This window comes from Chinchilla lanigera, unplaced genomic scaffold (genome assembly GCF_000276665.1).
Source record: "Chinchilla lanigera isolate Chin_1 unplaced genomic scaffold, ChiLan1.0 scaffold00059, whole genome shotgun sequence".
NCBI lineage: Eukaryota > Metazoa > Chordata > Mammalia > Rodentia > Chinchillidae > Chinchilla > Chinchilla lanigera.
The window spans coordinates 524,165-550,750 of NW_004955460.1; the positions used below are offsets into that span (position 1 = coordinate 524,165).

The following is a 26,586-nucleotide window of genomic DNA, read 5'->3' on the forward strand; positions in this document are numbered from 1 at the left end:
ACACAAATCCTTGTATTAAATCCAATTGCCAGCTAAGCAGATTATTTCTTATTTTGAGCCAAGAATTTATGGACTCCTTCAAAGTGTGATATTCTCCTTTTGAGGAGTTGTTGACAAAGGCCATTTTTTTCTTTTTACTTAAGCAAGCATTTTAGTAATAACATGTTTTCCCCAAAATAAAACCTGGCTGGAAAATAATCAGCCCTGAAAGTTAGAGATCAAAAATGGCAGCCCTAGCCAACTAGACAAGAACTGGATCAAATCCAGTGGTTATGTTCAGTGTCAAGATTATGGGAAATTTTAATTCAGTTAATTTAATTTGATCTAGTTTGGTTTGCAACCAGAATCATGGAGAGAATTGAGTTCCTGAACCGAGGTGCCACTGCATTGTCTAGTGATGTAACCGTTTTACAGCAACCAAGGAGGAGATATCATGTCCTGGTAGGTCCTAATGCTTCTTGGAGAACCCGCACTTCCTAAGCCTAATACTGGATGACTTTTGGAATTCTTCAAGTGCAGATAAAGAAGTTTCCAGTTAAAGATTATTGCTCTGTCTCAGAAAAGTATCAAGGTTCAAAGGACAAAAAAAAGGTCAAATGGTTTTTGGTCACCATTTCAGACACTTTGTCTAAGAAATGCTACACTAGTTCTGCCTTTCTCTGCTTTTCTAGGTAAAATAATAATTCAAAAACTTCTTCAAATACAAGGCATCTTCTAAACACCAGGTGTCTATGTCTCATTGTTTATGCAGAATGTTCATGTGTGTAGCAACAGAAGTCTAGGAAGGCAAAGTGATCTAAGGAAAGGGGAGGACTGTGAGACAGAGTAAGTGAGAGTTCAATTGTTGACTAAGCTCTCGTTGCTCCTATATGTTACAGGACTCTGAGTCTTAGCCTCAGAGCAGAATAGTAATATTATTGCCTACTTTGTAGATATTGTTTCATGTAATATTGTCCTTGTCTTAGTTACTTTTCTCATTGCTGAGACATTTCTCTTCTAACTGACATCCAAAATTAAAGGGGAAAAGGTTTATTTAGCTCACAGTTTGTAGTAATTTCAGGCCATAATTGGCTGGCTCCAAAGCAGGGTAGCTCATGGCAGAAAGGCAACAGTTCATGGTGGCAAAAGACAGCAAAAGCAACAAGAGAGAGTGAGACAAGCCTTTTTCTATCCCTTGTATTATATTCAGTACTACTGAGACTAGGATGGTACCAATCCAACCAGTGGATTTATCCAGCAATCACATACCCTTAATCCTAGCACCCTTAATCTCCAAATTACATTATGAATCAATCACACACTCTAGATTCAGCCACATCTGAAGAAAAACCTATGACCACATGAGGATTTGGTGGCAATCTAGACACAAACCATAACAGTCATGTGGAGCAAGTGGATTAATGTATAAGGCATACTACATATGAAGTTAGCAGATGAGTTGCCTTTTTATGTCAATAGGGCTGATTTGGACAACTTCTTAGGGATGTCTAACATGAGGGCATCCAACCAAAGAGTACAGGGGGAGTTGAAATCCAAGCCACTCTCCACTCACCAGAGAGTGTAGTTCTTGCCCTTCTGCAGAAAGAGATTGACATTTTAACCCTGTGTGGCTGGTGGTAGCCTTAAAATGGATCTCTTTTAATATTTCAGTTATTTTTGCCTAGAACATGATTGATTTTCAAATTTGTCCAGAGATAATCAGCTTATTAACAAAAGACAGCAAAACTGAAGTTTCTACTGTAAAAATACACTGTGTGACTATTTTTTATTTTAGAGAATATGTTCAGAAAGTACAAGTTGATTCACTTCAGCTTTAGTATTATTTAAAGAAACAAGAAAATTGTTTTTTTCCTTACTATGCTTTTGAGGGATCAGCAGACTTGCTATAGAATTGAGACTCAGTTTTCAAGAAGGGTAGTAGATCTGGAGTAAGCAAAATATTCAATTAAGCTTAGAATTTATGATATAAATTCACCTTAATTAATTAGCACTTAATATATATTTAACCACTCATACTAATTTCTAATCTGATCTTCATCAGTATCTTATGAAGTATAAACAATTATTATTAACCTTTCTTTTTTATGTGTTTGCCACAATAGTTGACAAAAAATCAGGCCTCAATACATGTCACTCATCAATCCTATTTTATATTTAAGGAAAATGAGGTCAAAATTTGTAGCCTAATTATATAAGGTCACACACATGGTTTAAGGCAGAGTTGAAATTTGTATTAACTTTCCATTTAATGCATTGTCTCTCAGAAATTTTTAATAATCCAAACTTGTTGATCAGCTAGCAAAAGTCAACTTCTTTCTCCAGTCCTGGTGTACCAGGTCATTTAAAGAATATCTAGAAAAACTGGAAATATACAGAAATAAATCTGCTTAAAGTAGGGTTGCCAGATGAGTTGCCTTATAGGGCTTTTTCATAGGGCTGATTTAAACACAATTAAAATTGAGTTTCAGATAAATAAGGAATAAATTATAGTGTAAGTATGTCACAATTATTACATGAAACATATATTTTAAAATTATTCATTGTTTATCTTAAATTCAAAAGTAAGTGTCCTATAATTTTTTTTCCTACATGTGGGAAGCCTAGCCTGAAGGCATCAGAGACCTAGCAAGGCAATGTAAAATAAAATAATGAGGTCAGGATCCCAAAGATAAAACTCAGATGAGCCCAGGATTACAATTGCTGTTCCCCTAAGGGTGCTCATGTTGATTCCAAAAAAAGCCTCTGAGAGGCTGGGAAGCTGAAGAGAATTTCTGACAGACTTTCAGGACTAAGAGAATAAGACTTGTTCCCTTAAGAATCCAGGGCCTGCTGAGGAGAAAAACTCTTGCAAATTCCTCATGACTCAAATTGGAGACTGAATAGCTGACCGGATTTACTGTTGACAAATATACCATCCCTCACAGTGCAAATCATAGCAAGTGTTGAAATTGAGCTGAGATTATTCTGGATTGCTAGATGTAGAGTAGAAGGAAATGTAAATCAAGTGGAAAGTATCGTGATTGTAAGCCTCAAATTACTTCTGCAAGTTTTCATTTGTATAGACATTCCTTGTTGAATTACCAAATTCTGAACCTATCACTAGGTCGTTAAGTAAATTGGTCTCCAAATGAGGAATTGTATATAGTATGTACATTACAATACTTGGAACAAGGAAATGGTCAAAGGAAACTCCAACTTAATGACTTTGCTTTTACTTGCATACTTCTTACATGCAGTAATGAAACACAGAACAGAACATAAAATGACAGTACTGTACTGTGCAGTACATTAAGCAAAAATTACACTACTGTAGTGTAGAGAAGAAGCCACCAAAGGCTGCACTGCTGCTTATGTTCCTGTGTCTGAGCAGCAGGTCTCGGTCGGTCAGAACAGTCAGTAAAGCGATAGGTTGTTAAGTGAAGAACATGTGTAGTGTGTAGCTCTAAATTTCAAACTGACTAAGTGTATTCAGAAACCAGGCAATTTAGAAACAAAAGCAAAGCAAAACAAACAAACAAAAACTAAAGACACAACAGGAGACACAAATAGTTACAGATTCAGACTTTATAAAAACACTCAAAGCATTCAAGATAATGAAAGACAAGATCGAAATTATCAGCAAAAAATGAAGTTAGTAAACAGAACCAACACATTTTGAACCTGAAAAACAATAATTTTGAGATAGTTAACACAATGGATGGGTTTAAAAGATCATTAAACAAAACAGTAGAAAATTTAGGAAAATAATACATAGGTCAGGTAATATATATATCCAGAATGAAATATGCTGAGACAAAGAAGGGAAAATATATGAGAGTGGAAGAAACACACAAGATACTGACAGGTTGTCTCAATATGTGCAACTGGAATATAAATAAGAGAAAGATAGTGTGCTAAATATAAATATTCTTCAGAACTGGGAATGCAACTCAGTGATGAAGTGCTTGCCTACTGTGTGCAAGCTCCTGGGTTTGATCCTCAGTATCACAAAATAATCAATAAAAACTCTCAGGAAGTAATGAAATTGTTGATGTCTGATGGTGTATTGATGGTGGTCTGAGCAACTGATTTGAAGGTAACAATATGCAATGGAATTACAACGGTGAACTCCTACCATTTGTCTAGTGAAACTCTGTATTACCTCTAATGTTCATCAAAGAACTATTTTCTTATTCCCTATAATGGTTTGAGCAATCTTTCATTCTTACGTCAGGTAATCTGAGCAATGTAGTTGAGGTTAGTGATATGTAATGTAACAACCACTGTTGATTTGTATTATTTTGTCTTGAGGCTCTGTATCACTTTGAATGTTCTTGCTTTGATTTGTTTATGTTTGTGATACTGGTATGCTACTACTGTTCTATTTCTATGTTTGTTTCTCATTTACTACTCTCTTTAAAAAAAGTAATGAAAGATATCAGCTATAGATTCAAAGAGCCCTATGAACTGAGAAAGAATGAAGTGACCAGATATCACCACACACTTCTGAAAAAGAAGAGAAAAACAGTGTCATCAGCTAATGAAGGAAAAGGCTAGATCACTTCTGAAGGAGAAACAATTAAATTGACAAGTGACTTCACAATATAGTTAGAAACAATGAAAGGCAAAGAAATTAGGGCTTCAAAGTACAGAAGGAAGAATAATTGTAGGTAGGGAACTCTGCAACCAGCGAAATAGTCTTCAAGTCATGGTTGTTTGTCTCCTATTGTCTGAACATTGTCAGGTTGAACATTATCAGGTTGTCTGAACATTGTCAGGTTGTAGCAGCATGAATATCTGAACCTCATGGTGAGTTTCAGCTCCCTACATGTTACTATATCTGCAATGCACAAAACACTCAAATCTTGTAAACCAAAGTGTGATCAAAATTGATAAATCAGGCAGCATGGATCAACAGTCAAGACACCCTCCACTGTGAGGCCACTTATTTGTGGAGAAAGAACCAAATTATTTATGCAACAACATTCTTTAGAATGACAATTAATTTAAATCTACTAATACTTCCTTTATAAAATACATGGAAGGCAGATAAAAACCATGTCCTCAAAATGCAGGAAAAGCAATTTTAACTCAAGAAGCCATCATCTCTGTGACAGAGTCAGCCTCAATAGTTACCTAGCAAAAATAACAGATATGGTCTTCAAATGCTCAAAGAAACAAAGAAGCAATTGTAAATTAAATTGAATCTGAAAGGTATTTAGCTTCAGCAAGAGACAATAATAAAAGCAGCGCTTTTGGGGGAATAATGTTAATGGTATAAAGCTTTCAATCTTCCTAGTCTGTCCTATATGTAATATGTTCATTTGTATTTTTAAATAAAACAACTATGTATTAAATGGATTTTGAGACATAAACAGCTTAGAGAACAGCTGTTTGACTTTTGGTCAAAACAGAAGAAACGCAAAGGGTTTCCAAATAAATGAAGACAAGTGGAATTAAGGTCTATTGAGAAGGCATCTGTTATAGTCTGGGTCTTAAATGTAAAGATTTGGCCTCCAGCTTGGTGATATTGGTATGTTATGGAAACTATTTGGACTGTGATGCAGTGGTAAGATCACTTGGAGCATGCCCTTAAAATGGGTAGTGGGAGTCTGGTCTTTTCCTGCTCCCCTCCCTTTTACTTCACGACCATCATGAGGTGAGCTGGTTGCTCTGCTGTGTGCTCTGGCATGATGTGTTGCTCACCAAAGGCCCAAAAGCATTGGGGCCAATAGACCATGGACTGAAACTTCTGAAACCCTAAGACATAACAAACCTTTCCTTTGTATAAATTGACTATCTCAGCTGTTTACTACAGTAATGAAAAGCTGATACAGCATCTGACATTGAAGAGTCCACAGTTAATGTGAAGATTTAACATTGGAAAATTTAACTTGAAACTGAAATTGCCTGTTGGATCTCTTTAAGCTCTTAAGTTTCTTATGTATGGGGCTTTGATTTGGACCAAATCAGAATCAAATAGAATCACAGTTTGTACCTTTTATGTTACATTTAATTTTTGCAACTTGCATCCATGAACTCATTCAAAAAAAGAAAATAATACAATTTAGAAAGCCATATCACTTTGTACCAAACAATAACAACTATAACAACTACATCTGCTTTACTACCAATACCCCTGGAAAAACATGGTGTTTCTGTTACTCAAATTCTATTTCTCTAGTAAATTATAATTAAAGTAATATGTGAGTAGAACAGAAGAAAATAATCTTACTGTATTAAAGAATATTATATTGATTTGTCAAAATTTGGAAAAGGTGTCATCCTACGTTTGTGCTTCTAAAAGTTTTATGATTTAGAATGCTGTCTTTGGAACTGGATATATTAATTTAAATATAAATTACATTTATTTAAATTGGAAAATAACTGGAAAACTAAGTCATAAATTTTGAACAGAGAGGATTGCATTTTTAGTATTTCACATTAGTCTAATTTGCAAAAAAATGCTGTATTATCACTAATGTTTTATTGAAGAATTATTTGCTTATTCTTTTTAATGGTTTGAGCAGTCTTTCATTTTTACATCTGATAATCTGAGCAATGTAGTTGAGGATAGCGATATGCAATGTAACAACCACTGTTGATTTGTATTATTTTGTCTTGAGACCCTGTATCACTTTGAAAGTTCTTGCTTTGATTTGTTTATGTTTGTGATACTGATATGCTGCTACTGTTCTATTTTTTTGTTTGTTTGTTTCTCATGTACTACTCTTTTTAAAATAAAAAAATTGCCATTTGGTAGTTATGTTTCTGTAATAGCTAAATTATAAACTATCTGATTATTTGAATGAAAAATGGTTAATTAGAACTTTTTAGAGTAATTGCAATAATTGAATTTTTTACATGTGGAATTTTTTATGTATTGAATTAATTTCCTATTTAGAATTGAAGAATAAATCCCATGCTAATGCTTCTAATATGGGAAAGTGTTCAAAATAAGCCATTATGTGAAATGACACCAGAACAACTGGAAATTCAACTTATGGGAAATAAGTATTTCAGCTGCCAGAGGAACAATTCCAAACTCAAAAACAATCAAGTAAATGTATTTTGTTTCCAATGTCAGTGAAAATTGCTGCCACTTCTCCACACTCCTCAGACAGTTTTTGATCTCTGGGGTCATTTCATGTGGAGTTAAAAGTCATCAGAGACTTCCTCTTCCTGCTAGCATAGAGTAGTTATTGTAGATGAATGTATTGATTGCTAACTAGATGAGCTAATTTTCAAGCAAAATAATATAAATGCTATAAAGTGCTAGGATTGACAAAGTCTAAAAATCCTGAAGTGGGGGGTGGGTGCTGGTGAGATGAGCTAATAAGCTTCAGCCCCTTTTCTCTGGTTGCCAACAGTTTAGGGCCAGAGTAACAGCAAAGGAAATCTCAAATATAAGCCAGTTTTGCCTCAGACATCAGCCTGATCTTGATGCTTTGATAGTAAAAGATGGAATATCTCATCATGAAAATTTCTGAGAAATAGAGGCAAAATTGTCCATCTCCTGATACTGAGATGATATAGCAAGAATGGAACCCTCGCTAAAATCCTCAGCTCTCTGAAAACTCCAGAGAGGAATTCCTAGGGAAAGGAGGAAGCCACAAGGAGATTTACCAGAACTGGGTTAGGGTTAGGGTTAGGCTCCATTTGGCTCATGCCACTGAGCTGAAGCCGGAAGTACCTGCACTTCCTACCTGGGGAAACAGAAAACGCTCTACTGGGGTTTGGAGATGGTTTTGAGTGTGTGCCCCAAAGGTTTACATGTTGGCATCTGGATTTTCAGAATAGGGGTATTGGGAGGTGGTGTGGAATCTTCAACAAGCAGGACCTAGTAGGAGGTCCTTGGGGCATGGCTTTGAGACAGATTGTTGGGCTCTAGTTTCTCTCTGGCTTCCCGTTCTGTTATCTGATCTCTTACTCCCACGTATACTCCCACCATGTTGCTATTATTATACTAAACTAACGGAGCTGTCTGATCTTGGACTTTCAGCTTCTAAAATGATGAGCTAAATAAAAGTCTTCTTTATAAACTTAGCCTGCCATGGGCGTGTTGCTATAGTAATGAAAAACTGACCAACACATCTTTGGGGGAAGATCCCCTCACCTAAAGTACCTAAGCATTTCACACCCACTGTACGGTGACTGATAGAAAATTTCCAGATGTAACAATAGATAGAAACAAATGACCAAAAGCAAGAATGAAAATGAGAACAAGATCTTGATGAAATCAAGATAAATAGAGCCAGAAGATAAATAAACAGGAAGTACAGGAGACATAAAATGAGACATGGTGGAATGATCCACATGATTGGATCCTGAGCATGGGCAAAGGCACCTTCCGAGGAGATTAGAGCTATGAAGAAGTTTTGGGATAAAAACCAAAACCATTACTAAGCACATCATGGTTCAACTTTTGGAACTCAAAGACAAATGGAGAAGTCTTAAAAGAATCAGAGTAAAGAATACATTATCTTCAAAATAATGACAGAAAGATTAACTACTGACTTTCGAAAGGGGCAGAAATGACATTCCTAAGTGCTGAAGAAGATAATAGCTAACCTGGAATCCTGTGCCTGTGATGGAATCATTCTTCCTATGTAACTGTGAAGGAGTGATGTTCTCAGGTAGAAACTGGGAAGACTTATCATTAGTGGTCCTGCAAAGAAATAAGCACAGCAGGGGGCACTTTCCTCTTAAAAGGAAAATGATCCCAGATGGAAACACAGATGTGTGAGAAGGAGAAAGAGAAAGAGAATGGGTTAAAGCTGGGATAAAGCTCTGCTTCTTGATTTGGGTGCTGTTTATATGCAAGAATTTCCTTTTTGAAAATTCATAAGCTTGCCATTTAAATTTGTGTACTTTTCCATGTGTGCGTTGTGCTCCAGAAAAAAATTTCACCAAAATAAAGCAAAATGAAAACTGCTTAGAGGAAAATTCACAGCCTTCTTGCATACATTAGAGAAAAAGAATGGTGAAAAACCCATGAGCTAAGCAGCAATCTTAGGAAATTAGATAAACAACAACAAATTAAAAGAACAACCACAGACCTAGGAAGAAGGAAATAATCAAAAATAAAAATAGGAGCAGAAATTAAAAAGAAAACAAACATATAGAGGATCAAGAAAACAAAAAGTTGAGTCTTTTAAAATACTAATAAAATGAAAAATCCTTGGTGAGGCATATAGGAGGCATTAAGTAATAAATATGAGAAATAAAAACGGGACATCCCACAGCTGCTGTGACTGAAGGCCCCTCTCCTGAATACAGTGGGCTGAGCGGTCCCCAAGCCTTCTTTGGAAACTGAGGCTGGGCATAGGGGATCTCAGCAGTTTCTCTAAGGCCAGGGCCAGTGGTGACAGTAATACCACCACAGAGTCCAGGGCAATGATGGCAAACCTTTTAGAGCTTTCAATGATACAAACAGCTTGCTACAGCATGGCACCCGTGGCATATGTTTTCCAGCACTGGTTTAGTGTCTTCTTTGTCACAAGCATGCCTAGTCTGGATTACTGGAGTAGGTCCCTGTATTTCAGTCCAAGGGAGAGAAGGGTCTTCGATGGATAGATGGTAGAGGAATGAGTTTCCTGGGATTGAGATCAGATGCATAAACCCTAAGGTCTTATGACAGACTGTCATACTGAAGAGCTCCAGAGGTGGAAAGAATGCTACCAGCATGAAAGCCACAGGGAGACTGCCTTCATCCTATGCTGATTTATCTGTGTCTTCATCCATCCCTTGACCAGCTATAAGGTGTTCCAGATGTCTTTTGGGGAAGCATATAGATTTCTTAGATATAAATTGACTTTGTCCAGAGTAGTGCTGCCAAGAAGTATAAGAATACATTGGGACAGAGTTATAAATGTCTAAATGGCTCTCTGTGTTTGTGTGTGCATGCGTGTGTGTGTGTGTGGTGTGTATCTGTGCATACATGTGTGTATGTGTATACACGTGTGTATGGGTGTAAGGGAGAAGAGATCTCAATGTGACTTTGTAAATGAAGGATTTGCTGTCACTATTGCCTTTTTTAAGTGAATCCAAAGGAGAGCATGAATGAAAGTCAGGTGGCTTCTTTAGAAAATCTAAATGGTAAACAGGATCCATACAGTAGAAAGGTAGAGTTCAAATCCATGACTACTCGAGAGGTTGATAAGGCTACATTTCCTTGGGCTATGCATAGGGCTTGTCCTGAATCAACACACCGGTCTCCCAGGTGGCAGTTCAAGATAGGGTGTTGTTTCTGAATAGTGATGATCAGGATTCTGGCGACCTTCTTTAACAAGGCTCATGTGTTGTCAGCTCCTGGGGCCCCATCCACACTGAGGTCTATGGTGATAGCTGTCCTGGATGGGTGTAGCACAGAGAACTGCAATTTAATCTGGGAAGAGAGTGTTGAGACTGCTGGACAGAATTTAGGACAGGTGTCATCTCCAGCAGTGGGCTTCTCTGTCAAGGAGATACAGGAACCCACCCCAATGGAAAGAGCTTTTCTATCCTTCAATTTTCCCCTGAGACTCTACGATGACACCATTATACTTTGTCCTTCATTTGATGATGAGCCAGGACTAATTTGGTCAGCTGCAGGTGGGGTTGAATAATTTTCTGGAAAAACAATCTTGCTGGCAAGGAACATGCAGGCCTGCTGTTGCCGGGTTTGGGAAAGCCTACCCACCAGTTTTGGCTCCCTGGCACATGGGGCTTGGTAACACAAAGCCTATATAAAAACGCCAGGCCATCTGGCGTGCTGCATGGTGAGCTGGCAGCTGCTTACCCCAGTTGCAGTTGCCTCAGACTAGGACCCAGTGAGCAGACCTACGTCCCTCTAAGGGGTGTCTGACACTGAAAAAGTAGCTTTTGAAGCAAGAGTCTTTTCTTAAAAAGGGGGTGAGCTTCTGCTTCACTGATATGGAATTTCACGAAAAACTCTTATTTGTAAGTTTAGAATTTGCTGGAATTGTTGCCACTTTTGACAAACATTTCTGAGTTAGAGGCACTGATCTTGGCCCTTGGTTGCCCTGGGAAAGGCATGCAGGAAGAAGGCTGCAGACACAGATGCCAGGATGTGGCAGGGCAGTGTCAAGCTAGGAGGGTAAGAAGACAAGCAATGATATGCATGAACTGTGTCATGCAACCAGGAGACAGAGCCAGCTTTGCCCACATGCGCTCTGGCATGTGCAGGCCACTTGGCTGACTTGGAGATTTCACTTTGGGACTCTCAGATACTTCTTTTTCTGGATAGACTCAAAGATCAGTTTGTATCAGATCACCAAGAATTGTCCTGGGCAGAAGCACAGAGGTGACAGCAGCTTTTGCTTGTGTGGGAAATGCTGACAGGGCTTTTTAGCTCCAGCAAGGAAAGCATCGGCGCTTAGAGACTGTCCTAACCTAACGGGACACACAGGCTTTCACCTCTTCTTCCTTTGGGTAGAAGGAAAATCACAGCCTCTATAACTGGTGCCCAGGTTAGAGCTGCCTGAAAACTCTGTTATCTTCACACCCATCTTCTTAGATCTGTGGGAATGTTCACTTTCTACATAAGCTTTTCAGAATCTCTTTCCTGATCCGTCAGACAGACATGTGTTGGACTCCTCAGCCTCCTTTCCCACCCCTACTCAGTGACAGTGGCATGGTTAATCATTACTTATTTGTTTGTTTATTTATTATTTATTTATTGATTTGTATTGGGGACTGAACCCAGAGCTTTTGCATTGAGCTACATCTCCAGCCCTTTTTTATATTTTATTTTGAGATAGGTTTGGAGCCGCCCAGGCTGGGCTCCAACTTTCAGCCTCCTAAAGTGTTGGAATCACAGGGCTGAACCAGTACACCTGGCTCTCACTTTCTTCTTTTTATTTTCTTATGAGGCCTTCCTTAGCACAGCAAAGCCACAAATGAAAGCCATAGTCAAGCGCAGACACAACAGATGAAAATCCCTCCAGATGGCAGGAACAGGAGCTGAGCTGGGGAATTGAAGAAAAGGTATTTCCCTGCAGGAATACCTGGGAAGAACACTGGATCTTCTTTCCTTGTCCCAATCGAGTAAGAATTTGCTTTGTTGATGTCTCAGTTTGGTCTGCTATAAAAAGCACTACAGACTGGTTGACTTAAAGAATAAATATTTCTCAGTTCTGGAGGTCAGGAGATCTGAGGTCAAGGTGCTGATGGATTTGATTTCTGGGGAGGGCTCTCTTTCAGGTTTGTAGGTGGCTGTTCTCTTGCTGCGTCCTTACAAAGTCAGGTGTCACTTACTCTATGTGTGTTTGTATATGGCAGTGGGGATGAAGCTTGGGCCTTTGTGCTGAGCTACATCTCCAGCCCTATTTGTTTTCTTTTAATATCTTTTGGTACTGGAGATTGAACTCAGGACCTTGTGCTTGCCAAGCAGGTGCTGTGCCAGTAAGCTATATCCCTGGTTGTTTTTTTTTTTTTTTTTTTGTAATTTTTGAGACTGATTTTAGTAAGTTGCTAAATTGTCCAGATTGGGCTTGAGTTTAAGATCTTCCTGCTTGAGCTTCTCAGGGTGCTTGGATTAATCCCACTATGATGGCCCATCCTCCTTACCCCAATGCAACCCTAATTATCTCCCAAAAGACCTTCTCCAAATTACATTAGGGTGTGGACTTCAACAAGTGAATTTGGGGATATGTAAACATTTAGTCTATGGCAGTGAGATTGCAAAGCAGCTACTTCACCAGTGCGAAGCACCTAGATTTCTATTTCTCCGGTTCTGGTGTTTCTGCATCTTTTTTTAAATATTGAGTTGTCTGCAATATAATTCCTTCCAATTTGGTAGCTGTCTCTGATTAGGTTAGTAGGAAAGGTGGGGTGACTAATTGTAGATTATTTTGAGTATTACTTTTCCATGTTCTCATACTCTTCTTGTCTTTTTCCTGACATAACCTACTCCTGCCTCTGTGGACAATACTTCAGATTCTTTTAAACCTCACCTTTTCAGTTATCCCCAGTTCATCAGGACTGAAGAGTCTAGTTTTCACTAGAGATGTAGAACACTCATACTCTAAAGTGAGCCCCTTTTTGTCAGGAGTAAACACTAATGCAGAGTGGGACGGCAGGGGAGAGTAAGCAGTTTCAAGTATAAAGAATAGAAGCCTCAAGAAAAGGTTGAGTCTGCGGGTTCAAATTTTTAAATTTTGTACAAAGACAGAAATCTTTCAAGCTGGGTTTTGTGGTACAGGACTATCATCCTAGTACTCTGAGAGACTGAAGCAGGACAATCACAAGTTTGAGCTAGTTTGAGCAGCTTAGCAACTTAGCAAGACCCTGTCTCAAAATAAAACTTAGGGCTGGGGATGTAGCTTAGTGCAAAGGTCCTCGGTTCAATCCCCCAAACTGGAAAACAAATGATAGGAGTGTTTCATATGCATTCTTGGCAGATGGTGCAACAGTTAAAACTGTACTTTCCTCCCATAGATATGGGAGACATAATGATAAAATTCTTCCAGAAAAGTGAATTCCGTGGCTTGGGTTTTAAGCTTGCAGGCCTTGAGTAACCTAAAGAGACTGGTGCTCATTTTGATGAAGTTGGGACAAAGATGTTGTTTTCTTTTTTCCTTTCTGCTTTTGGACTGCCTCTTTCCCTCAGGTAACACAGCTGCCAGTAACAATGTAGATCTAAATAGGAAGCAGGCTCTGCAACCCTGGTTTTGCTTGGAAAGAAGAAAAGAGGGTTTAGAATGGATGCAGAGAATGAGGGGTTGTTTGCATCTCATTTTTTGGTGGGAGTATTTGGTGGGTTCTGTGATATTCTTGGTACCAAATTGCTGTATTTTGTATTTTAGATGTACCACAGCTGCTCTGCCATGAGGTCCCACCATGATGTGCTGACTTGCTACAAGCCCAAAGCAATGGAGCTAATTCATCATGGACTGGAACTTCTCTGTGTTTGATAGTACTATAACGTCTGGGTTTCAACCTGGTACCCAGCTAATTTCCTTGCCATTCACACTAGGGAGGTGAAGACTCCCCACTGACTCTGACTACAAATTTCTCTCAATTGTATAAGCCAGTACCCCAACCTCCATGAGACCAGGATTTTACACTGAATCTCTTTCTGAGTGGTGGAAACCCTGCTGGCCTACTTCTGTCTCATTGAGGGGATAATGAACACACTGTAGGCTGACTGCCTAAGTTCAGATCTTGGTCCCATCAACTGTACTTGTGAGTACTGGACCAGCTGCACTGCCTTCCTGTGGCTCAGGTCCCTGATCCACAAAAGGGAAAAATAGTAATACATACTATCTAAGGTTTCCAGATAGATTAAATGGGGCAATAGATTAAGGTGCTCAGAGTGATGCCTGATATACCTAGGAAAGCTCAGAGAAGTTTAGTTGTTCGTATGGCCATTACTCTGACTTTATTTAGGACAGCAGTCTTAACCCATCCACAGGCCAGGGTCAGACCTTGTAGCATATGTATGTCTCCTGGGTTGAACATAGTTCGCCCTCCTACAAAGACTGCAGCCACCTTTGTTCCCATCTGCTGCGTCTGTTGGTTTAATTGGACACTGTGGTGATCAGCTTGCCATGCCCTTCAAACACTGCCTCACTCACCTGGCTGTGGGTCCAGACACAGTATCTTAGGTAGGTCAGCATCTCTCGGCTGCCCCACATATGCGCCTCCCAAATTTGGCCTCTTGCTGCCTTCACCTGCTACAGGCCTTTAGAGAAAGCTGCCCTGTCTACTCATCTTGTGGAGATCAAAACAATCATAATATTCTCCTTGTGTTGTTGAAACCATCCACGGGGCAGAGATATAGTCTCAGCATCCCTGGCTGAGATTTCATGCAAAGGAGATTTGTTTTGTGTATAGAATGGCTATGAGAGGGTGGAGTCAATCTTTTCTTTTGTAGAGTTCTAAGTTTCTTCTACCATGTCAGCCTAGGTAAGAATCACCCTGGTGTGCTTCTGGTTTTGAATATATCCCTTCCTATTGGGAAAAAGGGGCACCATAGAGTGGTCAGCAGAAATCTATTTCTTCCCATCTCTCCATCCCCATTCTACTCCAGCCATCTGGTCCACCCACACCTCTGGGCATCCTGTCTCTTGCTGGTTAAGTGCATCTAGAAAATGCCCAACTTCCAGCTATTCTCTCGATCATGTTCCTTGCTGACTGCTTTGGGTCTCAGCCCATCAAACCACCCTCTACATCCCCACAAGCTCTCTGCTGGTGCTGATAACCACAGCACCTAAGCCTGGGCTCTAATTCCAGTTCCCTTACCATCCAGCTCCATACCCCAGGTGAGGATGGCTCTTGGATATTGAGACTTCACATCAGATATGACAGAGATGGTGCCTGGCTCACCAATATAAAATAAAAGCAAGAAGTTGGACACCTGTAAGCACTGAATAAATGAGAGTTCCTATTTTTGTGGCTCATTCCTCTCACTTTTAAAATAAGTTCAAGCCCATCCTCATCTTCAGAAGACCTCTGAGTCCATCTTCTTGGAGTCACTCTCAGCTAACCTGCCCAGAGGAGGCATTATTCACTTTGCCTCTTCCTGATCAGTGTAGATTCTCCACAGGGTCACCAGTCACTCCTGTGTTTCCAGGCCTGCACAGTCACTTGAGATTTAGAAGCTGGACTGCCTGAACCAAGAGAGTCCCAGCAAGCCAGGATGCACTGGTCACCCTTCTCTTCAGCCTGCTGTCTTTCTCATCAGCTCACTGAATTATTCTGACAAAAACCAAAGCCCCCATTTGGCCTCCATGCACAGATGTGTTCTGGACTATCTCTTCCCTGTTTTCTCTGTCGTGCTTAATGTGTCCTATCAGCAGTACCCTCTTGCTGGTTTCTCCTCCTTTCACTTCTACCATCTTACTTTGGTTTCTCTGGTGTTCTGATTACTAGAGTTGCTTAAAAATCTAGCCAAAATCTTAACAGCTTAAATAGCACAGCTTGGTGAGTTGTGTTTCTTGGGGTCTTCTCTGCTTTTGTGATTCACTGTGGCTGGGGCTGCACCTCTCAAGTGGTCTCTTGTCTCAGCAGGGAAAATAGGAAGTTCTGGGCCAAGTGGGCCACTCCTGCATACATACTCCCTGGGGCTTGTATGGGCTTCTATCAGCACAGCCACCTCAGAGCTCCAAGCAGGGGTGCTCCCAGAGGTAGGAGGCAGAAACTTCCTGTTTCTTGAGGTCTGGACCCAGAAGGTGGCACAGCATCACTTTATTATGAAAACTTGCAAAAGGTCATTAGGGGCCACCCAGACTCCTGGAGAGGGGACAAGATCTCCACTTCACAAACTTTATCTGTCAAGTCAGAGTTCTGTCACTCTCCCCCTTGTTGTCAGTCATCTTTAATCTAGTAGTATGTCAGGATGATGTAGAAGGTTTATTACACTTAAGCACGTATATGTTGCTCCTCACCAAACTACACAGATCTTACCTCCTAAGCCTCTTTTTAGTTCATCCTCTTCTGTTTCTCTCACTGGAGTGCTGTTATGGTTTGTGTCTAGATGTGCCCCCAAAACCTCATGAGGTCATAGGCAGGGTTTTTCCAAAGGTGGCTGGATCTAGACTATGTGATGTTAGGATTAAGAGTATGTGATTACTAAATTGTGCTCTGATTGGTTTAGCATAGTTCTCAGTAGGATTAAAGGTGTCCCACCCTGGGTGAAAGTGTTACGCACCCTAAGGGTGGGTAGCTTGGGTATAATATAAAGGGACAGAAAGAATGTTGTCTCTTGCCTCTTGCTTGCTGCTTGCTGCCTTCTGCCAGCCATGAACTGTTTCTCCTCTGTGAGGCTCCTCTGACACGTGGCATGCAGAGACTCAGGAAGAGTCTGCCATGTGTCCTCATTTCTATGTTCTTTCTTCCCATCCTGACCCCTATCCTTCCACTACTACAGCCTCACTGTCTTGTTGATCCTGTTCAGTTGGAGCAAGTGCACCTTTGGGTTGGTCTTTGGCGGTGCAACCTAGAGGGTAACCAACCAGTGACTATTGCCCCTCTCAGTCCTTTTCCTGACTGTGTGTCCCAAGTTGAAAGCTGAAGCTGTGGTTACTGAAACAGAAAGTTTCCCTTAAGTTTCCTTGCAGGGGTGGACCCCAAACCCATCCTCATCACATCTTAAAATGAAAACAAAAGTAATGGATCATCTCTTGTACTACATAAAGTATGTGCACCTTGATCTTTTACATAATTCCCAGCTGAATTCCTGCTTCCTTCCAGGTAGGAAATGCTCTCCCTGCCAGATTCTGCTTATGCATCTCTGCCCACCATTGCCACACCCTCAATTCTGCTCTTATATTAAGACCTTGTGTGAGTCAGCTTTTCCATTGCTAGACACAGTACTGAAAACCTACAGTTTAAAGGAGGAGAGGTTTAACGTGGCTTGCATTTTAAGGGCCTTCAGTGCATAGATGGCTGGCTCCAAGGCAGGAACATCATGATGGAACAGTACAGTGGAGCAAAGCTGGTTAGTTCACGGTGGCCAGGAAACAGAGGTGGGGAGCAGTGCCATCCAGGAAACCGGCCAGGGATCATGTATAGTACCCAGAGTCATGCCTCCATGCCCCACCCAGGAACACCCAGAAGTGTATTCCTCCAATATCCTGAGCAGATCCCAAAGCCAATCAAGTTGACACTTCACCCTAACTGCCACAGACTTCTTCCAAAAAGCCATCTTTCAACAACTCCACCCAACTTTAATCATTTTTATATTCTTTTTACATTCTACTAGCACTCAGGATGTATAATATAAAATATGGGGTCTCATATGATAGATATTAACATGAAAGGAGCAATTTTATCAGTATATGAGTATTTTCAACACTTTCACTTTCATCTGCCAAAGAGTGAGTGATTATCGGTTTGGATTCCTTCCTCTACCATCCAAGGAAGTTTTTCCCTAGCAACATCAGTTATATTAGTTTTTTTTAAAACATTGTTGTTTCATTTCTGAATAAATTCTGGACTTACATATCTATATGTTTTTGGGTTTTTTATTTTAAAAAGATCCAAAAAAGGGAAAAAATAACAAGTAAAACTGATACAGAATTTCAAAATAAGATGATAGGAAATTAACAATGATTATTGTATTGTTACTTTCAAAGTAGCTGCTTATATTACTAGATACAGGAATGCAAAACCAATCAAGCAATATAAGCACTAACTGTTCCTTTTAATGAACTAATAGAAATTAGTAGTACAACTATCTTACTATCTTGTGTATATATACATGTCTTTTTTCCCCGTTTCTTCTTTTCTCTTTTCCCCCATCCCAGTTTTTCTTTCCTTTTGAGCAGTTTCTTTCCCTTTCACAGTATCTATTGTACCTTTTGGATCTTATTTACTCTTTCTGTTTCTTACACTAGGGAGACAATATGATGTTTACACATGCAATTCTGATTTGTTTCACTTATGAGTATAGTCTCTAGTTGCATCCATTTATCTATAAAAGTCTCAAGTTAATCTTCCTTTACAGGTGAGTAATACTCCATTGTATAAAAGTATCACTTTCTGTTTTTAATCATTCATCAGTTGATTGGCATTTGGGTTATTTCCAAGATTTAGCTATTACAAATTGTGCTGCTATAAACATGGGTTCACATATATCACTGTGGTATGATGTTTTCATTTCTTCTGGGAAAATACCCAGAAGGGGAATAGCTGAGTTGAATGGGACTTCTAATCCTAGTTTTTGAGGAATCTCCATACTGATTTCCACAGTGGTTGTACCAGTCTACACTCCCACCAACAGCAGGTTTTTTAAAAAAATTTAAAGGCAATAAGGCAAGCAGAGCCCAGGAGTCTGAGCTATGACCACTGGTGTGCTTATGGGGAGGTTTAGATGGGGTAAAGGGATTCATGTGGTAAAAGGACACAGGTGGAAGATAAATTTAAAAAATGAATTTTAGGAGTATTACTGTGAATCATGTATTCTTTCCTCAAAATTTAAAAACTAGAAGAATATAAGAGGTATTGAAATTTCTTCATGATTGTTACACAGAAACTTTAACCATGATTCCACTTTACTGGAGCTTTTTTTTTCTGGTACTGGGTATCAAATTTAGGACCTTGCACTTGCCAGTCAGGAGCTGTACCACTGAGCTATATCCCTGGCCCATGATTTCACTTTACTGTGGTTTCCAAGGAGTTACATGACAAAAAGATGACATGATTATGCACATGCCCATTATCTTGCAAATATTTATAAGGAGTCATGCTTGTTCCTAACCAAAGATGCATGAAGAATTATAATTGTTGCAGCTTTATGTCACACTGGTTAATTTTTTCATTGTTTTCACTAGGACTTAAACTGCTTAAGTGCTTAAAGCTCATGGCTAAATGTTTATTGCACCAAGAATTGCTCTTTGAAAGTAACAAAACAGATTGAAAATGGCAATCTGGGACATGGTCTGTAGGTCCTGACTCAAACGGCACAGTAGACTTGGTGACAAAACTTGCCCCAATTCAAACACAAAGCTATAGCATGAAGTCACCTAACTGTCTGCGGCCTGACAAGGGCCCTGTGTCTATCAGGGAACTGGCTTCCTCTGGCTCCAGTAGTGCCAGTCTGACTCTGGCTGGATCACCAAAGAGGAGAAGGCACATTCTAGATTCACCAGCAAAGGGAAGGCAGCCAGGCTCCCTGGGGCCCTGCTTTTCCCTCAGGTCCTTCAGTCTCCAACTCTGGCTACAAAGGACTTTCTACAGAAACTCAGCATGAAGTCATTCAGGTCGCGCTTGTCACCCAGACACCACTATGGCCATTTTCAGAGCAGAAATGAAAATCCTGACGAGCTTGGAGTAGTGTCAGCAACCCCCAATTCAAAGCCATCACATGAAGGCAGTGTGCCTAGTGTTTGTTGAGCAATTGCTGCCCCATATGCACACCTGGCCATGCCCCCAGAGCTTTCTCATCTTTCAGGGTCATGTGTGGGTGGTAAGACACACAGTACCATTTTACAGATGGAGAAACAGCAGCTCAGAGTGCAAGGACCACCATGGGATGTGAGATCTTCATCTGCCTCTCACTTGGAAGGCCATTACTGAGGCTTAGGTTGAAGAGGCAAATAATGCCAGCCATACATGTGTAACTCTACCACGTCATGTTCACAGGGTTGTCATGAACTTCTAGAAGAATGACTGCTCAGATTTTCTGCTTGTACAGTCAGGGTGTATGTGTATGTGTATGTGTGATTGGGGATGCTGCTATGGTCTGAAAGTTCTCCCCTAAAAGTCAAAAATTAAAATTTAACTGTCACTATGATTGTATTAATGGATGAAGGATTAAGGAGCTGACAGTAAGTGAGATTAATGCCATTATAAAAGATTCTAAAGGCCAGGCATGATGACACATGCTTGTAATCTCAGCACTTGGGAAGCTGAGGCAGCAAGATCACCATAAATCTGAGGCCATCCTGGGCTACATAGTGAGTTCAAAGGCAGCCTCAACTACACAAGGGGACACTGTCTGAAAAACCCAAAACACACTCCCCATCTGCAAAACCAGAGGCTGAAGGGAGTGCCCTATCCCCTTTAACCTTTTCTGACACAGCAAAAAGGCTGTCTTGTAAAGAGGCTAAATTTGCTGGCAATTTGATGCTGGATTTCCCAAGCTCCAGAAATGTGAGAAATACATTTCTATCCTGTGTCACTGATCCAGTCTAAAACATTTTGTAGTGGCAGCTAGAGGGACTGACAGAAGGCATGAGAGAAAAGGATTTGGAAGGCACTGGAAAGGGGTCTGAGGGATGTTCTTCTGATAAACAGGTGTGAATCTAGGTCAGAAATTCACCCTGGGAGGTGAGGACGGGTCAGAGGATGGGCAGTGCTGTCCAGGGTTAGGACGCTGAGGAGCCCACCCCAGTCATGTTGCTCCAGCCTCTCGTTTCCACCTGGCAGCTGTGAGAGGGCAGTGACTGGAACTGACTGGCATATGGCAGTGGGAAGAGAAGGAAGCCCTGGGTCCTCTGCATGTAGTCAGTAGTGGTTCCAACCAAACCGATCAGTTCTTCCCATTGGAATTTGATGAACGGGGAGATACAGAGCAGACTTGAGCCAGTGGTCAGGACAAGGGTGCCTTTCTCTCAGGATAACCTCACCTTCTCAGTGTTTCTGGCTAACCCAGGCCCCATCCTGATAAGATCACACCTTGGGCATGGATGATGGTAGCTCCTGAATGCTTGAGGCTGGCCAGGTGAGCCAAACTGCAGCTGTTAAAAGCTTATCATTGAAGCTGGGCATGGTAACACACATCTGTGGTTTCAGCACTCTGGGAGGCTGAGGCAGGTGGACTGCAAGTTTGAACCCATCTTGATCAACTTAGCAATTTAGTGAGACTGTATCTCAAAATAAAAATAAAAAAGGGCTGGGGGTGTCAGTCAGTGTGAAGATCCTAGGTTCAATCCCCAGTACCAGAAAAAAAAATTTGAATGACTATAACAGTATACCATGGTAAAATTTTATCATGATGGGTAAAGTTAAGATTTTACCTGTTCATTCTTTTATCAGTGTTAAGTTTGCATCTCTACTGTCTTATAGCATTATTACTATAGTCAAATACCAGGTGCCCATTAGGGAAAGATCATGGCATAGAAGAGGAAATGGTGCAGGCTTCATAGTCTTTGATATTTTATCCTGTATGTAATTCCTTGGAGAATGTAGAAAATGTCTGTTTAGAATACTTCTTATTTAGCAGTATTTTCAAAATCTGATTAGTCAGGTCATTTAAAAAATAGTATGAATCAATAGCAATTGCTTGCTTCTAAATTGAATCATAGCCCCCAAAGAAATGTACTATTAAAACATTATAGACTTCAAGTCATATGCAATACATCTCCACTCTCATTAAAAAAATAATAGAGGGAAAATATTGAGGACAAAAAGGAAAGGAAAATTTCACTTTATGTTATTATTTTAATTTAATCCCAAGGTAGAAAGAGTGACCTTCTGTTGTATTTGAATGTTTGAAGTCTGGCCAATGTTCAACGCTGGTAAAATTATTTTTAATTTTAAAAGACTATAGTGTACCAATTAGATTATGCATTTATCTCTGCCAAGAGTCTGCAAAGAATCTTATTTTTAGATCACAACAAAAATGTCTGTAACCTTCCACATAATGGCCTGGATTCTGAGTTTTTACTGTAGTCAGAAGACCTTTGGTGCCTTAATGCACTAATAAAAGACAGAGATATCAGAACCTTTTGAACTCCCAAGCTCTTCCTACTTGTTAATTTGGCATTGCCTATCATGCACATTTTTTAAAAATGCAAAATATTATACATTAAAAATATAAACTTTTATAACATATAATGTACAATTTTAGTACATTCAGATTCCTTAAACTATAATTCACTGTAACATTTTAATTTATTTGATTTGGGTGTGGGACCTGAGTTAATATTCTAGTCATCTGCAACCTCACTTAAGCTTTGTCTTGGCGAATGTTTTACTTCTGACAAATTTGTCAATTTGTGTAATTTGGCAAATTAATACACTAGTATAGAATAATGCCCGCTTAATGTGTTGGTCATTCATTTGATATAGATGTAAGAGATAAATGTACACCCTTTTCATTTTACTTTCATCCATTTTCCCAAAACAATGAGACACTGCTATTCCAGTAAGCATCCTAAAGACCAGAACATTCTCAAAATTTTCACAAGGACATTTAAAAAATACCATCTTTCCAGCATGTTCAACTCTCAGTTATCTTGAACACATCCTTTGCAAACCATGTGTTTTTTCATAAGGTACTGCTCCTTCACCAAATTTGAATACAATTACACTCAATTATGACTATTTTTATGCATTTCACAGAGTTGGTTTTCTACTCTAATGTCTTTCCTAAAAATTTAAAATGTTTTTCATGCTGCTGCTGAAAGACAAGTTTATGAGGTAATCTTTTATTTGAGATAAACGTACAGAAAAATGTTCATATTTCATAGAAATATTTAAAGACTTCCTTGAAGGGAATGGCACGATTGATAAATTAATTTATAAAACAAGTTTGCCTTTTTTCATTGACTTGGGGGAGGAGACAGGAGTACTCATATGATATTATATGATCAAAGAAATGTACCAATAAAACATTAAAGGTACTTATATGATCAAAATGTAGAGGAAAATTTCATAGAAATCCTTGAAGACTGCCTTGAAGGGAATGGTATTATTGGTTTATTAATTTATAATACAAATTTGCTGCTATTGTACTTTGGCCTTAAATTGCGTGCCTGTGCCTATTTCTAAATTAATTATAACTCAAGGAACAAAATAGGCACACAATAGGAAAGGAAAAAGTCTTTCACAAACTTCCAATATAAATTAGTGTGTACCATTAACATGATCTTGAGCAATCATTGCTAATTCAAGTGCTTATCCTTTTCTTTTACTGGGATTTAGGAGCTTGTATTATCTGCTTGTTGTAGCCATCTTTATACCAAAGCCGAGCTGATGTTCCTTTTGCTAAATGATGCTGTTTGTTGAGAGGGGGGCTGGGATGACTAGGGAAAAACACTCTGTTGGGGACATAGAGACCTAGGGATGAGGGTGACTTTATGCTGGGCCTCGACAGCTGCACAGAGAGGTTTCAGGTAATGCAGTGGGAAGGAGCCAGGATGCTTTGGGGAAGATGGTAGCAGAATTGGTTTGAGGAATTTTGTCTGCCATGAGTGTGGAGGTGGATTAGAGGGAAAAAAGCTAAAGCCAGGGAGACATATACTAAGGAAAAAGAACTCTCTTGTTAGGAAATATATTACATCTGTCTTACAACCACATCTCATGAAATCATGTCCCCACTCTACAAACCAATAGCATACATTTCTTTGTTGTTTATTCATTCTGCATGAGCCAACACAAAAAGGTGTACTAGTGTTTGTCATAGTTTAGAACTAAAATCCCCCTTCCCCCAGTTCTCCCGTGTGTGGAAGTGATTGGAGCATGCGTGCTGTAGTCATCAGTGAATTCACCCATTGAGGAGTTCAGAAGCCAAACGTGCTGTTAGGAGAGGAGGCCTGGTTGGAAGCAGTCACTGGAGGCTTGACCTGGAAGGGTATATTTTCTTCCTGGTCTCTTTTCTTCTCTCTCTGCTTTCTAGCTGTCATGGGCTAAGAATTTTTTCTTCTGATATACCTTTGCACCATGTTGTTTCTGCCTTGGAATGGCTGATCATGGGCTAAAACCGTGAGCCAAAACCTCTACGCCTTTAAGTTGTCAGTGTTGGATATTTTGTCTCAGCAACAGGAAAGTAACTAAGACAGTGTTACTGCTGGGAGCAGAGACACTGTAAGTCTCTAGAGGGCAGACGAGGGGCCTTTCATCTTCAAATTGGCAGTCCCTGGAACACAGTAGGTCTTACAATATGTTTATCAAGTGAATACATGAAAATGAGAATGAACGAAAATGAAAATAAAACATATTAGAGAATATAGTTTTTCTTGCCTCATAAGTTAAATTACAGTGATAACTCCAAATTCCACATCTATCTCTCCTCTGAAAACTGGGCTCCTAAAACAACAGAATATTCCGTTTTCTTTCAGACCTGCTATCCTGAATGAATAAATAACTGCTAAGACCTAAAGTGCATGAAACAGTTTCCTATGGAAGCATTCTCTCATACTCATGTAGAAGACAGGGACTTGTGAACTAAAGGTCATGTGTGCATTCCTTCAGCTGGCAAACATGAGGTCTATATAGGTATTCCTCATGCAATGAGAAATATACAAATATGGTGACCAATGGAAAAAAATTCTGCCATATCTATGAAAATGACTTATTTTCAAAGATGGAAGAAGATCTTTAAAAATATTTCAGTAAAATACAGGGAACCAAGTTTATACACACAAAAATGTGAGTAGATCAGTAAGGCTTGTAGTAGATACCACTATCATCCCCATCTTTCAGCATAGTGGTGACAGTCAAGGGGAAAATGTGTAATGTTACCAATGTGCTGGGGCCATGGGTAAGGAGCCTCAAAAGAATGGGTCAAGCAAAAGCAAAACTGAAAGACAGGATATTTGCTGAGAAGACTTGGTCTCAACTATGACAAAATTTGGGACCAATTGGAGGAGCCATGGAGAGAAAATCAAGAGTCCTAAGTCCAGAGGCTTATGATAATAAGGCTTGGTAATAAAGGACTGGTCCTCTAGACTGGTTTGGATGACTATTACTCAACTTTTTTAGAGCTCACTACTCATTCCTAAAAATCTTCTTAAAGGTATCATTAAATCTACCTCTCTCTTTTATGTGGTGCATTTTTAAGAGGTGATTATCCATCAGAACAAAGAATAAAGCAATTGAATCCTGCTTCTGCTATATCTTCTGGGCAACAAAAGTGGTAAAACTACTCACGTTCCACAAAATAAGAGCTGGCATCAATCTTCCAGATGATCTGTCCCCGATGAGAACCATTGACTCCACGGTTCTTATAGTCCAGAAAGTTTTCAGACAAGACTTCATCTATATCCACAAAAGGAGAAAGAAATGCAGAGAAATGTATCAGTCAACAATATATTTAGAGGACAAAAAGAAAAGAGCAAAGGATATGAAAGCCATTCCCAGTTCAACAGAAGAAAAAGGCACCTGGAATCAGAGTCAGAGAGCTGGAACATCTGAGGACACCAGCAGGACTGTACCCTTCTCCCCGTCTGACACTACTGGCTAGTGGTCATCTAACTGGCTCTTGAACACCTTCAAAACCAGAGCTAATCACTGTGTTGACAGTTCATTTCACTTTTTAATGCTTCTTAATGTATAAAGTTTCAGCATGAAAGTGTTCCTCCTAAAGCTCCCCCATTTGAGACTGAAGATAGGACATCAAGAAAATGTCCCATCACTCTTCCCATCTGGAGTCCTGTTCTTATAGACCCCACTTTGTACCATCTCTTCTCTAGGCACCACAAGAAACTCATTCATTAATCCCTTCATAAACTCAGTCACTTGTTCATTCCAGTTGAGACTCATGCTTTACAAGGCACCAGGGAAGCTGCTGGGGCTGTGTTCTTGGGTGAAATCAATATGGTATTTTCTGAACTAGAGCTTACAAACAGCTAAGCAAAAAAAAAAAAAAAAAAAAAAAAAAAAAAAGTATCATTGTAGCTTGTGATAAGAGATTTGAAGGAAAAGAAAACAGGGTGCTGTAACTGATAGGGATAAGGAAGGAGGCCAACAGGGTGGTCAGAAAGTGCAGAAGGGTGAGAAGAGCCACAGGGTCAGAAAACGAAGGTGAGTGTTGGAGTGTTGGGTGGGTACAGCTGCTGCCTGGATACCCTGCTCCGCTGGTGGGTGACTATACGCTTTTGCCCTTGGTGTGTCTCTTCTCAGCACTTTGCAACCCACTGATCTCCATCTTAAAACTGATGCCCACAGAGAAGAGCTGTATTCTTGGAAAGGACAGATCCTAGAAGACCCAAGTCACTTTTACCTCTCTGATTTCAGACCCTACTCTTTCAGTGCAGATGAAGGCAGAGATACACATTTTATCTTGATCTGCTGTGGGCCCCTACAGTTTCCACTTCCCAGGAAAGTAATCAGCTGAGATAGCTGGATCTGAGGCTGTCGGGAAAAGTAAGTTTTGAGAGTTCATTTGCAGCATAAGAGGTCGAGGGACAATTTTAGCAAGGATTTCTGAGGGCAGCC

At 39.8% G+C, this 26,586-nt stretch overlaps 1 protein-coding gene across 2 annotated transcripts in view; it reads right to left on the reverse strand.

Moving 5' to 3' along the window:
- Hecw1 (HECT, C2 and WW domain containing E3 ubiquitin protein ligase 1) overlaps nucleotides 1-26,586 on the reverse strand; it is a 408,102-nt gene that overhangs the window by 187,360 nt on the left and 194,156 nt on the right. For both annotated transcript variants that reach the window (XM_013521104.1, XM_005397713.2), the window contains exon 4: nucleotides 25,300-25,407. In XM_013521104.1, coding sequence (XP_013376558.1) covers nucleotides 25,300-25,407 — 108 coding nt within the window. The remainder of the gene's footprint in view (nucleotides 1-25,299; nucleotides 25,408-26,586) is intronic.